This window comes from Sebastes umbrosus, chromosome 15 (genome assembly GCF_015220745.1).
Source record: "Sebastes umbrosus isolate fSebUmb1 chromosome 15, fSebUmb1.pri, whole genome shotgun sequence".
NCBI lineage: Eukaryota > Metazoa > Chordata > Actinopteri > Perciformes > Sebastidae > Sebastes > Sebastes umbrosus.
Window position 1 is genome coordinate 21,568,238 of NC_051283.1, and position 18,536 is coordinate 21,586,773.

General features: G+C 40.5%; 1 protein-coding gene across 1 annotated transcript; it reads right to left on the minus strand.

The window, feature by feature from the left end:
- Nucleotides 1-2,340: 2,340 nt before the first annotated feature.
- Nucleotides 2,341-18,286, minus strand: recql4 (RecQ helicase-like 4). The gene is made up of 28 exons (XM_037796011.1): nucleotides 17,427-18,286; nucleotides 17,044-17,077; nucleotides 16,440-16,555; nucleotides 15,599-15,745; nucleotides 15,304-15,461; nucleotides 13,560-14,676; nucleotides 13,397-13,488; nucleotides 13,208-13,307; nucleotides 12,856-13,039; nucleotides 12,389-12,499; nucleotides 11,291-11,458; nucleotides 11,091-11,183; nucleotides 10,855-10,991; nucleotides 10,647-10,730; nucleotides 10,159-10,347; nucleotides 9,390-9,572; nucleotides 9,031-9,226; nucleotides 8,611-8,804; nucleotides 8,104-8,187; nucleotides 7,406-7,543; nucleotides 7,180-7,299; nucleotides 6,709-6,976; nucleotides 6,425-6,554; nucleotides 6,083-6,243; nucleotides 5,446-5,623; nucleotides 4,338-4,491; nucleotides 4,145-4,253; nucleotides 2,341-2,679 (listed from the first exon to the last, which is right to left on the minus strand). The coding sequence occupies exons 1-28, from the start codon at nucleotides 17,508-17,510 to the stop codon at nucleotides 2,558-2,560; spliced, it is 4,851 nt and encodes a 1,616-aa protein (XP_037651939.1). The 5' UTR covers nucleotides 17,511-18,286; the 3' UTR covers nucleotides 2,341-2,557.
- Between the last annotated feature and the right edge of the window lie 250 nt (nucleotides 18,287-18,536).

Here is an 18,536-nt window from a genome sequence, read left to right on the forward strand (position 1 = left end):
AGGTTACAAGGTCTTGCCTGTATTTACAGTTAAATCAGGCTAACATGGTTGTTTAGGTGGACTCATCTAGGTGGTTTTTGAAAAACATTATATATCACATTGTATTAAAAATTGTTGCTTAGAATAAATGCTAAAATAGACAAAAATAGACAAAAATAGATAAAAATAGATAAAAAAGAGAAACCAGGGGTGGGGAGAATCCACCAGAGAGAAATTTCACTTCCTTTCCCAAACCAGTATAAAATAGGATCACCCAGATAAAAGTTTTTCAGTTGCGCGCAGGAAAACAAACTAGAAGCATCATGCAGTACGACAAACTGCTAGTAGCGTTTGCTGTAGCATTTGTGTTTACCTCTCTTGTCCTCGTTCTTCTGTACAAACTTTCTTCATGTGATTTGTCATGTATTTTAAATGTTTTAGGGAATGTGAGAGAAAATACCATGACCCTTGTGTAGAGTTTGTGTACTCAGATAAATCTGAATAACCTGGGAAAGCACAGACTGTACTAGTTTAGATACATTACTTATCATCCTCGCCTCTGCACTCTGCTAAAACTGGCTAATCACAAGTAACTCTTTAATAATAGACAATGCTTTCACTCAGAAGCAGGGTGGAAGGTGTGGGCTACAAGGGGGGGAAGGCTAAACCAAGATTATAAAGAATGATGTAGTGAGGTAGCTCCCCTAATGAATATAAACTAGCTGACCAAATAGCTGCAGGTTTTGAAAACATACCTATAATGAGCGCTCTGATCCCTATCACTCCTAACAAAAATGTTGACCGCATTAACTACATCCACTATAATGTTCTCCGTTTGACTAATCTAACCCGTGATGCAATTGCCGGACTAGCTGAACAAATGGCTCCTACGTCACTGATGGTGATCCAAAATAGAATGGCATTAGATATGCTGCTGGCAGAGAAAGGCGGTGTATGCTCAATGTTCCAAGACTCATGTTGTATTTTCATCCCTAACAATACAGCGCCGGACGGGACTGTAACTAAGGCGCTAGAGGGGCTCCGGACGCTGTCTGAATCCATGCACGATGACTCAGGTATCAACAGCCCCATTAACGACTGGTTAGACCGTACTTTTGGGAAATGGAAGTCCATGGTGGTATCTCTATTCTCCTCAATCATTGCTGTGTGTGGATGCTTAGTACTATGTGGTTGTTGTTGTATTCCATGCATTCGCCACCTCACTGAGCGTGTGATCATTTCAGCTGTGCAACGAAAGCATCCGGATGCACCTCCTCCTTATCAGATGGCCATGTTCCAAGCGGAGAGACAGGGTCTCCTGGAAATGGTGGGGGATAGTGAAGATGTTGATCCTGAAGAGGTTGTGTGAAGATGCTTATAATTAAAACATCTGTACGTAACATGATGATGCTTATAATTAAAACATCTGTACGTAACATTATCTATGCGTATAATAAATATATCTGTATGTAACATTATCTGTAGGTGAACTTAGTTAAGTTCAAAAGAGGGTCTGTTGGATTTATTATACTCTAAAATATCTGTTGGATTTATTATACTCTAAAAATGCATACAAAGGCCTCACTATTGGATGTTTTATGAATAGAGTCAAGGGTGAGAAAAGAGGGGAGTGTGGCAGATGATGTTTTATGTTCCAAGGTCATGAGGACGGAGCCAGAAGGTGATAACGAGGAAGGAGGAATGCAGCAGAGGCATCACGCGTCACACCTCATGACTATTGATATTGTGTAAACCATAAAAGACTGGATCAGGGAGAGCTCGGGGTTCAGACTTCACGAACTGACCCATGCATTGTATGTCGTCAGGGACATGTATGTTGGATCCAGATATATCTGTAAACACTTTTACTTTTACTTGTGCAACATTTAATTATTCGGAATAAATTGTATTATTATGATTTAACCCATCTGTTTGGAAAATCTCTTTGTCATACAAGATCAACCAACACGTAACTGGGCCTTGGCCTCTCGGAGGCAGAAGGCCAGTTCCTTCATAGCTAATCATTACACAGCTTTTTAAAAGCAAGAGCTACAAGATATTCCTGTCAATACAAGTCAATGTTTGCATTCTTGTCAAGTGTTGAAAGTTTATTGAGTCAGTGACATTGCTTCAGTGGAATGGTACAAGAGGAATCCGTCTTTGTTTTTGTAGTTTTACTTCCTCGTATCAGTTCATTTCTGGGTCAGAACTTTTATTTTCTCTCAGGTTTGAGTCCATGTTCCAATCAAACCCACTAAAACAAGATAAGAGCTTTTCATCTATGCGACACAAATCTGTATTGTTTTCTAAGAAGATATTCCTGAGGTATTTTAAATAAATGAACAATGCAAGACCAAGGTAGAAAAATAGAAATATTTTATTTAATTAGTCTACAAAGAAAAACTTCACAGATTAAATAACAACATGATGCAATACAAGTGATATGAGGAACAAAAACTGGTGTTTCCGGCCAAATCCATCGAAACCAGAGCCCAAGAGCAACGAGTAGGTGAATGGTGCATGTCTGCAGACCTGTGTGTGCGTACATGCCGTTCTCTGTGCGTGCACATTCGGTTGCTCACTTGAAGCGAATGATCTCCTGCGTGGCCAGTCTGATGAGCTGGTTGAAATCAAACTGGATGTATTTTCTCCAGTAGCGTCTGTCCCTGCCGTAGGTTTGAGCGGGAAAACAAGGACTGCCTGAAACAGAGATTGTTTTTCACCTTAAATGAAGCACATATGTCGATCCACAGCTGATAACTTTATGTCAGTTTATTCACATTCTAATAGATATTTTTTAAGGGCTGTTAATGCAATAATAACACGTTAACGCAGATTTGTTTTAACGGGACTAATTTCTTTAACGCATTAACACAATTTCGGATGTTGTAGCGGGTTATCATATGGAACTAGAAAACTTAAGTTTGTCAGAAAGGAGGTTAAATAGCGCTCCAAACCTGCGCAAAATTTTGGCGAGGAAAAACTGGCATGTTCATTTTCAAAGGGGTCCCTTGACCTCTGACCTCAAGATATGTGAATGCAAATGGGTTCTATGGGTACCCACGAGTCTCCCCTTTACAGACATGCCCACTTTATGATAATCACATGCAGTTTGGGGCAAGTCATAGTCAAGTCAGCACACTGACACACTGACAGCTGTTGTTGCCTGTTGAGCTGCAGTTTGCCATGTTATGATTTGAGCATGTTTTCTATGTTAAATGCAGTACCTGTGAGGGTTTCTGGACAATATTTGTCATTGTTTTGTGTTGCTAATTGATTTCCAATAATAATAATCAAGCATGTTTGTCCACTTCCATGTTGATAAAAGCATTAAATACTTAAAAAAATCTCCCCTTAAGATACATTTTGAACAGATAAAAAATGTGCAATTAAATATCGTAATCAATTTTTTTAAAAACACACAATATATCAGACTTTGTCTGGAATAGAATGATAAAATCCTGGACTTATTCCATCATTGTCTCTTGTGTTTATATAGTCCATCAAGACAAAGAGACAACATGACCCCTAATTTGCGTCTCCTGAATGGTGGTGAAATCTGGTTTGGGGCTTCTGTTAGTACAATTTATTAGATATTATAGATTAATATATTATATATATTAAGATCTTCTAATTTTTTTAACATATTAAATTAGGACCCTTGCAATCTTGCACACTCACTAGGGCCATGGGTGTAACCTCACCCCTGTAGTTCAATTTGTAATTAAGAGTAAGAAGAGAGAAGACTTGGTTAATAGTGACAACAAAGCTGGAGTAAAAACTACAGGTTTGCTGGACAGCAGAGATAAAGGTTTATGGAGATCATGTGACCTGCGTGAGATAACAGTACTTCCAAAAAGACGACATCAGTCTGATCGAATTAGAGAAATAAAATAAATCTGCCTGTAGTGAGGTTAAACACCGTCAAGCTCACAACATATTCACTGATCCTAGAACACCCTCTAGAGGTTCAGAGTCCTTTTGGTCATTTTCACTGCATAACTTTACCACTGAATTGTTTAAGTGGACTTGTTTCATTATAATAAAGCTACATGGTTTATGTGCTTTTATATATAACTTCAAAGTGGCGTCTGTGATCACCTTACTTATATATTTGAATATTTTGTAGGAGCATCATCAGATGTAGGCGTTTGTGTGCTCTTACTTATGCCGTGCAAGATCCTGGCAACAGCTCTTCCAGAAAACTTCTCATCACTTCGGTTGGAGAGGAAACTCCTGATGTCCGCTCTGATCTGATTCTCCCAGTCCAACAACTACAAACACACACAAGTCAACTACAACATCCAGAACATTTTGAGACACATATTCAGCTGATAACTCCCGACCGTGTGTTTCACCTTGTATCTGTCGAGCTCCTCGACGACCACCGGTGCGAGCGCGAGGCTTCGGTCTCGCCTCTTGCCGAAGTACTCGGAGAGAAGTTCTTTCAGCTGGAGACTGCGGCTCTCGTTCAAATCTTCGAGGCAGGACGACGCGCTCTGGAACGCAACACTACGCACACACAAAGTTACACACAGACATGAGGTAATGTAGACAAGCGTACAGACAGAGGACAACACACAAACAGTCGCACATGATAAGGAACAGACAGAAAGAGGCCAAATTACCATTTTATAAAGTCTTTGAATGCTTTAGACATTTTGCAGGACTATATTGTCTCTGCTGGCTTTTTAAAAAAGTTTGAGGTGTCACAAGGGTGGAATGTTTTACTACAGGAGGGTGATTTACATGATTTCATAGCAACGTTTATAAACGAGTATTACCCATTCGCAACCCTCACAAATAATCTCTAACATGAATTCATCATGACTTAAGTGACAGACAGATTGGGTTTACAAAATCATATTGCTTTAGGCAATGTCAATCACAAATAGGGCTGCAAATAATGATTATTATATATGTTGATCATTTTCTCGATTAATCGATAAGTTCTTTTGGGTATAAAATGTCAGAAAATGGTGATAAATGGCGATCAGTGTTTCCCAAAGCCCAAGATGACGTCCTAAAATGTCTTGTTTGGTCCACATCTCAAAAATATTCAGTTAACTGTCGTAGAAGAGTAAAGAAACCAGAAAGTATTCACATTTAAGAAGCTGGAGTCAGAGAATTTAGACGTGTTTTCTTAAAAAATGACTCAAACTGATTAATCGTTTATCAATCTAGTGGCAGATTAATTTAATAGTTGACAACTAATCGATTAATCGTTGCAGCTTTGATCACAAAATCTGATTTTATTGTCATTTACTTCTGGTATTTGTTGATGTGGTCAGTTGCAACCATCTCAGCAACACAACACAGACAAATAATACAAGGAGGAAGGAGGAAGTCATCAGTCTAAAAAAACATTTCAAGGCTGTGAAAAAATAGGTTTTTATGATACATTTAACTGGAGCTGTTAGGCTATTCTGTGTGTGTGTGTGTGTTCGTGTGTGTGTGTGTGTGTACCTTTTGAAGGCCTTGAAGCAGGCGGTCAGCTGGTAGAGCTGCGTTCTCTCCTGGTTCTGCACTCGATTATGGAGGAACTGACAAACTCTGTCCATCTCCTCGTCGCTGAGGTCGCCGAAGGAACGGAAGTAGAACGATAAGGAGGATAACTCCACGTGGACACCGCTACGTCCGCCAACTGAAAAAACATTATTTATGATTAATTGTTGAGTCAATTTCATAAATGTATACTTTATTCACTTTTTGTGCGAGCGTCAGTTTATATAGTGATGTTTTCCCCAACACAGGAAAGGAGGTTAGAGGCAGACAGTTTGAGTACTGTTGTGATTAATTACAGTGGGACATGACTTAATTCAAACAGTGACATCTTTTCCCTGCTGTGTTTTTGCTTCTGTGTCTGCGTAGATATTACTGGAAACCAGAATCTACCCCAGGGGGATGAAATATATCTGAAGACTATTGAAGCAACGTCAAGGAAAGACGAGAGAAAAAAAAGACAACAGAAACATATAGACCCTGACAAACCCAAACGCACATTTAACACAAATATATAGATTTTCAAGAGAGGTCAGTAAAAGAGTTTGAGCTGCTCCAAGCTATGCACGTTTTAACACGTTTTATTAGTGCGCACACGTACCACTGCTATACTGCAGCTGTCTGAGTCCTCTCTTCACAAGAGGAAGCTGCCATCCCATAGTGTCCGCAACCTCGACGACATCAAACTCCAGCTGATCGCACGTCTCCACCCGCTCGCCCGCCATCCGCCTTCTGGCCAACACCACGGCAATCGGAGGGCAACTGTGGAACAAAGGAAATAAAGTCAAATAAGCATGATATGCCATTGCCATTTCAAAAGACAACATGTCTACGGATATCTTTATACAAACAAACACACATTCATGCACACATGGTGCAGACTGTGTATCTTTCTCAGTGCCCTGTATTAGAGCATCCTAAAAGAATGAGAAACATTTCATACAGTTTAGTGATTTTCTGGAGCTGTCTCGGTCCACTGTAGCAGCTGACTTTACACACAGACAGCGTGGGGTGGAGGAGTTCCACAAAGCGCTGAGGATGCAGCTCCAGATAACAGAGCAGCGTTTCTACACCTGAAATACACAAAGAGAAAAGGGAATTTTCAACAGTTTGGTTTTGTTCTACTTGTGTTTCTCCTGTTACTGTTTTACAAGATTCATTGCAGTTGGAGCATCACAGCCACCACATTTTACTTCCGTACATGACCTTGTGTGTGTTTCCACGTACCTTCCTCTGTGATGTCCAGAGCTTCGACAGTTTCTTGGATGGGAATCGCCCTCTCGTGCGTGTGACACACCCGCTCTCTGGGCCAATCTCTGCTCTCCTCTTCCTGGTCCCTCAGCCAATCGCCGGCTCCTTTCTCCTCCACGTCCTTGTGCGTCATCGAACTGTCAGCTTCCTCGTGTTCAGCTGCCTGCTCCTCTTTCTTGTCCTCCTTTCCTTCATCTCTATCTTCTTGGAGGGGTTGTTCCGCTGCATCGGTATGTGGCGACTCCTTGCAGTGAAAACAAGGTCACATCATTCGTCATTTTGTCCAAAATTCTGGTTTCTTATACAGATAACTTCAGATAAATACAGATACATCTTCAATTTCCTATTTGCTTCAGTGTAAACTGCATTTTAACGGTCTTTCATTAGGTTAAAGAGTGAAGAAGAAAGAGTAAAAAGATATTAAATATCATTTTCTTTTTTAATTACCTGTGCAGTAGACGGTGCTGGTGTGTCTGTATGAACTACGTCCTGCTGAGCGGGAGGGTTCAGGCTGCTCTCCTGATCACACGCGTCCATCATTTCCAGCAGCTCCGCATCTTCAATGTCCTTCACACACAGACAGTTTAGTATTGTTTTGCTTTAGTACCATGATCTCAAAGCTATTTCTTGAAAAGCATTTAGACCACACACACACACAGAGAGGTAGAGTTACCTTTACAAGTTCCTGTTGTTTCTGGTGTATCTGTTTACATTTGCACGGTGGGAAAACTTTCTGGACCAGTTTCTTTACGGTGTAGTAGTCCACTGTGTCCGCGTAGATATGACGACGGAGCTCCCAGAGGTCCCCACCCTACACACACACACACACACACACACACACACACACACAATGTATTCATGCTTCAAATATACTGTGTATCGTTAAATATACTTTTGTGTGAATGAACAGCAGTATGTCATTTTTCGGACGCACTGAGCTGTAATTTACGTCGTCACTTCCTGAGAGCCTCTTTTATAATGGTTGGAGACGTGTAACCATGGTAACCCGTGCCAACCTCATGTGACCAAAACGATGGTTTTTGAAAATCAAAGTCTGAAATGATTTCAAAAATATGTTACACCCAGCAAGGTCAAATCTTATACTTACACAAATATTGAAGCGTTATTGACGTTACAGAGCTGTCCGCCAACGTCTGTTGTGAACGTTATCGTTACTACCGCATTGCATTGTGGGATATATATGCTGCCATAGTGTCCAGCGTTTGCATACTGTAATATTTTGCCAGAAATAGGATGCAATTCACGTACTATTGGTTTCATACTAAGGTTTCAGACACACTAAAAAATCTTTCGTTTTAGCGTACTAAATGGCATGTTAGTGTGGAATTTCGGACGCAACCATAGTCTTACCTCAGAGTCCAGAAAGAGGTGACACTGTGCTGGGTCTCCGTCTCTTCCTGCCCTCCCAATCTCCTGAACGTAGCTCTCAAAGCTCTGGAGAAATAGTAAAAAAAGTAAAACAGTTAACACCAGTAAGTTAATACTGATAGAGATAAGACTCCGGCTCTTTGGTTGTACTATCTAGGTTTGAATCTATCTGAGAAAGTACCTTTAGTATGTATTTACATGTTTGACAAGTGGAAAACAGGTGTTTTTTTAATTTTCTCCATAAAAAAAATGGAAATTTGAACATCTACCAAAGCATGACTGCTGATGATGATTATGTGATAGGATCGAAAGCTCCAGAACAAACTGCTAAATGGACCTCAAGTTCTTCATCTATGTTTTAGATTTGCTCTTGTTCACAAAAATGTCATCAAACCTGATATACAGTTGTAGATTACATGTCAACGTTTCAATGTGATTACAAAGTTTGAGGAGCTTTTTTTGCTTTACATAAATTAGACCGCTACCCACTTTAGGCATGTTGTAGTGGATGATGCCGCGGACGTCAGATTTATCGAGGCCCATGCCAAACGCCACAGTGGCCACCACGATTCTGAGCTCCCCGCACATGAAGTTGTTCTGTACGCGGCGGCGCTCTGACGCCGACAAGCCGGCGTGGTACGACTCCGCCTGCCATTTCAGCGGCTTGCGAATCTTCTTCCTTGCTAAATGTAGACACACACGGTAATAACAGAGAGAGAGATGGAGGCAAAGAGAGAAAAGTTAAAATATCAAAAGGAGTAAATACTTTCTGAGGGATGTAACACAACAGCTTTCCATACCGTGTTCTAGTTTCAAATCTAACATGTCGGATGGAGTCATTTTACATTTCATCCCTACGCCCAACATGATTCTCTCCACTTTGGTGGATCAAAAATATGAATGACTTACCCAGCTCTTTCTTTCTCTGTCCTGCAGAGTTGTGTTGTGTCTGACTGTTGATGTGTTTGTTTTCTTTCACCAGCACGCCCTGCAGGCAGGTCCTGAGCAGCGCCCCCACGCGAGTCGTCTCCTCTCTCCTGGTGCAGTAAACGATGACGGAGTCCAGGCAACCAAAACGATCGCCTTTCAACAAGGACACTAAAGCCTGAATAGATAAATAGAAGAGAGACAGAGAAAAATATAAAACAGAAAGTTGCAAATGTTTCTAGACAGACACGTGGGGGCCGATGTGCAGAGGTCTGGAGAATACTTTTCTCCACTGAGCAGGAATATTTAAACCCACTAGAGAAACACACGACTCATCACACCTGGTCTTTATCTCTATCCATGGACACAGACAGATGCAGGTTCGTAGGCACCGCTGCAGATCGGACTGCGATGCCGTCTCGATCGGTGATGTCCAGATGGCGTGCGATGTCCAGAGCGGTGGACAGTGTGGCCGTGGCTGTGAGTCCCAGCAAGCACTGCACTCCCAAACGCTCCCTCAGTACCTACAAACACACACACATCATATAGTTTCTTTTGTGACTGTTGCGGCAATTGTAAAATAAAACGCCAAGGATATTTGTGTGCGACTGGCTGCTGATAGACAAATGTTGGTTTTAGCCATCATCAGATGTGGAAACAGAGAGATAAATACACACCAAAGGCACTGCAGATTATTCTGATTTATATAATATATAATATTGGTTTCAAACTGTAAAATCTAATTTTAGAGACAACTGGTATCTAACCTTGGAAAGTCACTTAATATTTGTTTAATATGTACACTGCAATCCTTTACTGTCTTTACACTAAATACTCTTTGAAATGCTCTCATACTGTAAAGTGTGGTAGTTTTAAATGTGTTGAAATTGGGTTGTTCACATGTCTTCTTAAAGTATCTGTAGATTCATTATTGTTGGTTTGTTTGCTGACCATATCACCTTTAAACAACAGCAGTATCTATATCACTTGTACTATCATAATGCTATAATATTTAGAACAATAAAATTCTGTGCGTTCTCTTCTAATGTTCAGACGTTTTTTTCCCCCAACTTAAAACAGTCCAAGATACACACGCCATCATTAACCCACCTTACAGAGTCTCAGGTAGCAGGGCCTGAAGTTGTGCGACCACTCTGAGACGCAGTGAGCTTCGTCTATACAGGCGAAGGCCACAGGGGGGAGCTCCTGGGCCGAGGGCAAACACCCCGAACCTGAACCGCCTCCACCAACCAGAGCCTCCGGAGAGAGGAGCAGCACACACACCTGGCCCGACTTCACCTGGAGAAACACACATTATGGGCTGAAAAAAGTACTGAACATATGATAGTGTAGATTTCTCTTTGGTTTAAACTGCTTTACTGTACAATCAACACACCTCTAAACAGTTTACAGAAAAAAAGGGAACTATGTGTTGTGATTTTTATATTAAATCTAGACAAATGAGCGGGAGAAGAGTTTTGAAAAGTGTTAGATGTAGGTTTTGTTTTTTACTCTTTGAGACGCGTAGGAAGATGTTGGGGTTTAAAACCTACAACTGTAGTGTTTCCTCCAACTCTGAAGTCTCTTGTGTCTGTTACCTTTTCTATCGCAGCTTCTCTCTGTTTCATCGACATGTTGGAGTGGATACAGGCTGCCTTCAGATTGGCTGGCAGGCCAGACAGCTACACACACACACACACACGAGACATTCACAATATAATGTGTTAACTGCATCACTGTTCAAAGCGAGAGGAGTACCCTTCAATTATGATCAGCGATGACAAAATGTTGGATGATTTCTTTTACCTGGTCATCCATCAGTGAGACGAGAGGTGAAATGACCAAAGTGATGCTTTTTGACCGTTTAGCGTACAGGTAGGCTGGGAGCTGATAGCACAATGATTTACCCATCCCCGTTGACAACACAACGAGGGTAGAGAGACCTGCAGGAAAAAGTGAGAGAAAGAGAGACAAACATGAACACAGAGATTATAGATGTACATACAGTATGTTTGTATACAGTATGTGTGTAGAGTGCATACCTGACATGATCCTCATGATGGCTTCCTCTTGTCCTGGTCTAAATGACTGATAGCCGAGTTCTCGCAGAGTTGCGTGCACTTCAGCAGGTGTTTCTAAACACACACACATATTCCCACAAATAAAACATAAACTTTTGAGCAAATGTACTATATCTACAGTATATCCTGTTGTATTTAATTATACAGTGAAAAGTGTTTACCCTGGACTTTCCCGTCATCCTTGAGATGATAAAGTGGTTCCATTGGCGGTGGAGCATCAGGACGCTCATAATCAGGACGGATCACGTTAAGCAACACCTCGTCTTTCTGTTTACCGTCCACCTCCTTGTCCTGGTGCGGCTGCTCCTCTGTGATACTGGGAGACGCCACTGGAACACACAAACACATCTGGATTTATACACAGAAAAATACCTGTGATGCTGCAACTAATGATTGATTATTTTGTTCTCTCAAACATTGTGACCTGATTGGCAAAGTTGTATTGATTACTGCAACTAAATTGTAGGGCTGTTCTTGACCAAAGACATTCTTAGTCAACTAATCGATTAGTTGATTTAATCGACAGATCTGTGAAACTGAGTTTCTCCACAAAGAATCACACAAAAGCACCAATTTAAATCTTGTAATTTTACCAGAGATGTGTTCATAAGTTTCTTAGGAATAAGTCATTCAGCATGAAAAAAAACATTAAAAAAATGACTAATCGACTAAAGAAATCTTAGTCGACTAAGAACAAAACGACTGATTAGTTGACTAATCAACTAAGAGAGGGCAGCCCTACTAAATTGCAACTGTACCTCATGGAAAAAAAAATATTATACTACTAAAATTTCATTAATGAATCCATGTATGATGATTTAGGATTTTAGGTAAAAGCGAATTCTCCTTGTGCTCCGTCTCTAAATGTCCAGTGTACTTGTTAGCTGTAACGGACACGGTACACTGTAGATAAATTGTGTTGACATATAGTTTAATTTGGTAATTTTAAGACAAAATAAACTTGAATAACCAGCCAAAGTTACTTTGTTTTCATGCAAAATGTTGATGCAATCTTACAAAATTGCTTGTGTGAATATTATGTGGTTGATTCAAGATGCATTAAATACTGTTGTCACTAATTATTGGGGGGCCTGCATGCGTATTTACTTAAAACAGACAGACAAACCTGAAAAGCAACATTATATTATTTATACGGCAGGTAAAAAAATACATTTTTTGGAACTGGACTGTCACAAAAAACTGGTTAGTTGTGGTAGAAAGCAGCACACTCAATAACAGTAAAAGTTCAACAGGCGTACCCAGTGTCTGAGGGTGTAGTGTGCCTGTTGCCCTGGCAACCTCCTCCAGAGTGGGCAGCTCAAACGGCTCCTCCTCAGCAGGCTGGTCCTCAGCAGCAGGAGGCGGAGGGGCTGCAAAACACAGAGTTGTTCATCAATACCAACAACTCAGAGGTGATGTTTACAGTCTGGTGTCAAACAGCTGAATCTATAATCACTAGTCCTGAGGAGTTCAGGCAAATAGGCTGTGCATTCAAAGAAAGCAGTCACAGCCAGTTATGTGCATTTAATGACCTGATAATGCATCAGTATAGTTTAGTTGATAATTGCCAAACACCATAACAAAGAATGGCATTGATTGAGGAGATGAAGCCTCTGTAATGAACAAATATAATTCAGGAAAACTTTATACTGAAATTTATTTGAGTCGGTCTCATTCGGGTTATTTTAGTCAAAAAAGCAAATTCTTTATTTTCTTTGTATATTACCTGGTCCCTTGCAGTTCATGGCCCAGTGTCCGGTCCCTCCGCACTTGAAGCAGGTGTCACCCTGCCGATTGAACCCCCCTCTGAATCCACCCCCCCCTCTGAATCCACCCCTCCCTCCTCTGCCAAAGAATCCTGCGCCTCCCCCAAAACGTTCGCCTTTCAGCTGGAACTTCTGCATGTACATCTGAAACACACACACACAGTACATTTATGACAACACATTTTTGTAACTCTGGATATACTATGAATCTATTAAGTCGTGTGAAACTGGATGCATGGTTTAGATTTCCTTGACAAAGGCACACAAATACATCCATTCTTCAGAGGGATATTGTAAACAGGTTTTACGTACCTGTTTGCGTAGACCTGCCCCTCTGAGTGCGTATCCTTTGACGTGAGATTTCTTCTTCAGATTAATCTTCACAAAGTTACCCTCTGCGCCTTTCACGCCGCTGTACAAATAAAGAATTGTTTGTACACAGAATACAAATGATAGAGATGTTTCAACACGTGTTTTGCAGCAGGACGTGTTTGGTCTCACCTGGCTCTGACGGGCTGAGTGCGATTCATGCGATGCGCTCTCCTGGCTGCAACGTCCTCCTCTATTTCTCCTAACAAGTTCTCCTGAGGTTCCTTGACAGGAATAATACTGTGTTTAACTAATTTGCACATTATGTGGAAATGAATACAATTATCTAACTTACCTTTTTAGGTTCTTTGCTTTCTTTCTCTTCTTCTTCTGCCTCTCCATCTTCGTCTCCCTTTTTCTTGGCTCTCCTTTTCTTCCCTCCTGTTTGAGCTGAGCTGGCGTTTACATCGGAGCTCTCCTCTTTCTTTTTGCCGTTCCTACGCCTCTTCTTCACTCCTCCCTCCTCTGTCGTCTCTCCCTCCGTGTTCTCTCCCTCTCTCTGCCTTTTCCTCCCTCTCTTCTTTGTGCCTTTGGATTTCTGACTAGTCTCGTTGTTGTCTTCTGGCGTTAATGGTGGCGTCAGCCCTCTTTCAATCTCCTCACCTCCCTTCTTTTTCGCTTTTCCTTCCCCTCCTCTGCTTTTTTCAGTGTGTTGTAAAGAAGGTTTCGGCGCACTATCGCTGACTGTTGTGTCACTTGTAATGCTCTTAAAGCCTTCATCTCTTCCCAAGTCTATTGCCTTGTCTATTCTTTCTCCCTCCGCATCTATTTCTTCTTTTTCAACTTTTTCATCTCCTTGTCCTTCTCGTTCCCTTTCTCCCTTTCCTCCTTTCTCTAGATCTATCTCCTGGTTGCCTGCTCCAGGCCTCACCTCAGCCTCCATCTCTCCAAACACCTGACACCTCTCTAGCCACTTCCTGTCAACAAAACTCAGTCTGCTGGCAGGAGAGGACTTAACTCCGCTGCCTCTACCTCCCATTCCTCCTCTGAAACCTCCAAGAACCTGAGGGCTTCCTCTAAAGCTAATCAAAGTCCCATCACCTGCCTCATCAACGCCCTTATGTGGAGTTCCTAAAGTATCAACATTTTCTGTTTTATTTTCTCCTGAAGCTCCTATACTTTCATTTAACTTTCCTCTTGAAGTTCCTACACTAGGTGAAGAAGATAACGACGAGAACAAGGCAGAAGATCTGGCTGGAGAGGAAGCTGGACGAGAGATATTTTGATTTTGTGAAACTTTACTAATGCTACTCTTACTGCTAATAATACTACTACTACCACCACAACTACTGGCAGCACTTTCAGGTTCTTCACAAGACTCCATGACAGGTTTGAATGGTTCAAACGTCTCCTCGGGTTCCACTTTCTGGGGTGTCTTTGAAGCCAGGGACCCGAGGCCAGGCTTACATCTTCTGTAAAGAAGGACACAATTACAAGGTTAGTTCACACAAAACATTTGAGGGCCATTACTGCTCATATGAGGTACATTGCTTGGCTGCACAAGTTATTAAAAAAGATTAAAAGACATTAATAATACAATATTGGATACTTCATTTTCTAAATCACTAAAGGTTGCAAAGGTGCAATTGTTTCATCACAGTGGCGGCCAAGATGTAACAACAGCACTAAAACAAAGACAGGGTATCTCAGTTTTAGAAAATGATTGCTGAAAAATCAAAAACACTGATAAATCAGTGTCTGTGTGCTGTATTGCAAATAACATCACAAGCCATTGAAACAATTATTGGATTAATCGATCGACTGAAAAAAAAAAATCAACTATTTTGATAACTAATTAAACGTTTCAGTCACTCGTGAAGCAAAAATACCAAAAAATACTCTGATATAGTTCTCCAATATGAGGATTTTATGCTTCTCCATCTTTTGTATCATTATAAACTGGATGTCTTTGGGTTTTGGACTGCTGGTCAGACAAAACAAGACATTTGAAGACGTCACCTAGGACACCTTGGAATATACTTGATGACCTTTAATATACTAAACACTATAAATTACAATACAGACTTGCGTTTAATTACCTTGGTGTGAAAGGGCTGGATTCAGGGTCAGTGGAAGTGATCTTGCTGGTGGCAGCGGCAGCAACGGGGCTGTTTGTCAGTCCAATTTGTCCATCTTTAAAGGAGTTTAGAGGCATCCGGCCGGGAACGACAGATTTCTTCATTGAGACAGGTCTCTCCTGGATTATCAAAACGAACAAAATAATTGTTATTGTGATGACTCTGTCGCTTTAGAAGGCCAAGTTTTTAAGTGTACAGCTCTTTCTCTCTCTTACCACAATGTGGTGTGGTCAGTTTTTTTTAAAGTGTGCCTCACCTTACGGAGTGTCGCCAGGTTGTTTTTAAGCTTTACGCCATAGTACTGGGCAGAAGCCTGCAGACTGTCTCTTTCCTCGGCTGTCAGTCTGGGAGAAGATACAGGCTGTGAACTGCGGTTCAGATGGGCACCCCAACAGTCCGCCTCCTACGTAGATCAACGAAAAGCAGATAGAGGAAACAATTTGTCTTAGTACAACTATAAAAAATCTCTCTGAAGTGTACGCATTGCTTACAAGAGGCAACTTTTGGTAGAGGGTAATGCAACTAACTGATCACAAAAGTGTCATTTGAGAAAGAAATCATGTAAAGTAAAAGCACAGATTCCACTCACAAAATATGCTGTATTTTTATAACTTATTTATGCAAATAAAATCAAAATAAGCGAATAGCTGAAGTGATATCAGGCAAGTTTTCTGAAGTATTACATAATGGTACCATTTCAACTGAAACATGACATAGCTTAATATGTACAGAGGAGTCCAAAGACAGCACACAAGGCTAAACCTGAACAAACTGCATCTTCTTGAGGCAGAGGTGGGACTTGTAGTCAGAGACGAGGAGGGTTGTGGGCAGTGTTAATGGGGTGATGATGTAATGTACTGAGTACTACAAAAGCAAGTTTGGTTGAAGAGTAGTAGTAGTTAGTAGTAGTAGTAACACCAGGGAAGGTTTGGGGACAGAGGAGTGTGAGAAAGCCCAAAAGCTGCCAAAAAAAACAGTTGGACGTTAAAAAAAAAAACAAAGGCACTGAGGAAGGACAAAAGACAGGAAGCCCCGGACAGGAAGCCCCGGACAGGAAGCGCAAACACCCACAGTCACAAACACACATTCTTGAATACCTTCTGGCCTGTGTTGACCCCGGCTGTAGATCTGGCCTGTTCAGCGTGTCCGCTGGCTGCATTACTGCTGCTGTTTTCTTTGGCTTGTTTCAAACTGCGGTACTCTTTATACAGCTCTGGAATAAAGACACACAGTAATACAATATACTTATGTCTAGAGATGGACTAGATATAAGATAAGATAAGATAAGATAAGATAAGATAAGATAAGATGAACCTTTATTAATCCCCGGGGGGAAATTCAGGTGTCAAAGCAGCAAAGCGCAGATACAGAGGTACAGGTGTACAAAAAGATTATAAAACAATAAATAGAAATACAGAATATACATAGTGAATGAACATAGTGAATGGACATAGCGTGTACCGTCCGTCAATAAAAAAATGTAGTGTACAATAAATAGATGTAATATGTACAGTCTAGAAAAATGGTATATGGGATGTAGTGTAAAGTAAGTTTAAAGTTTAAAGTGCACCAATGGTTAGGAGAGGTAGTTGCAGGTAGTGCAGATAGATGCAGATTGTATACTTGTATATACACTTGTATACTTGTATATACTTGTATATACTTGTATACTTGTATATCCAAGTTATGGATTGTACTCACTCCTGGTCTCCTCTGGAGCTTCATCAATATCCTCCTGGAATTAAAAGAGCACTTTAATAGTCAAATATTGTGAAAAAATGGGAAACAAACAACACAGTTTGCAGCAGTAAGTGGTGGTATGTCCTGTGGACCAACAGAGCCATAATGAAACCATAACAATAATAAAAGCATGCTTAGAAAATATTTATTTATTTATTTATTTATTTATCTATTTTTTTGCACATATATAAAACTGCACAAAATCCAGTCAATGAAAAAAACAAACAAGAAATGTGTCAGGAGAGGTGAAGAAGCCACAGGCTTATACATGCATATATAACATCTTATTATAAAGGGAATAAATGGGTTGCCATTAGTTTGCTAATGTTTAGTGTTTAAATGACCTTGTTTGGTTTCCTCTGATGGTCTTTAACAAAGCTCTGCTCCCAGCTCTTCAGCTCCACTTTCACCTCGTTGTATCGATCCATTAGTACCGTTTACAGGTCGATACCGGTCAGATTTAACTCACTTTAATTCATTACAAACGTTATTTATAACGTTTTTCAGCGAAAACGTTGTTTTTTTTTGTAACCGTGAGTTACTTTAGCTTCTTCTTCTTCTAATAAAACTTATAGTAACTCAAGCAGACGATAACACACACGTGTAGATAGCTAACTATCATATTAGAAGACAGCACTAAAGGGCTTTCTTCCTCTCTGTGTTTGTTTACGATTTTTCCCGCGCCGGGAAAATGACAGCTTGTGTTGCCAGGTTCTTTCTTGTATCCCCCGGTCTCACTAAACATAGTTTTCTGTTTTTACACGGACTATTATGGTGAAAAACTTTATTAGCGATCAGAGGATGAAGACGATTGAGATTTTAAAATAATAATAATAATAATAATAAAGAACAGTCTGTGTAATAGTTGTCAATCTCATGAATTTCTGATATATCAGTTGAGGGTTTACACTCAGAGGAGGGTTGCCCGGTTGCCAGGCACCACTTCCGCCAGGCTCCATTCACTTCCGCCTCCTTCTTAAAGGGACAGGCACTCATAACTCCCAGTTTGAATATGAAGAAAGAGCATCAGGTCTTTATGATGTCACTCACTATATATACCCCCAGAGTTAATATCATAGATAGTAGCTAAGTACATTTACTCAAGTACTGTACTGAAAATACAATTTTGAGGTATTTGTACTTCACTTAAAGGTCCCATATTATAAAAAAGTGAGATTTTCATGTTTTTTTTTATTATAAAGCAGGCTTGAGTCCTATATACGTAAATACTGTGAAAGTTTCGAAACACTCAATTCACAGGGAAATACACACAGCCCATATTCAGAAACTCTGCATTTGAAACAAGCTGTCAGGATTTCTGCCAATTCGTGATGTCACAAATATACGATACTTAGACCCTTGACACAATTTTAAACGTAAACATTCTAAATGTGTCCCAGTTTATTCCTGGTTGCAGTGTATGTGAATGTCAACTGACAGGAAGTACACATGGA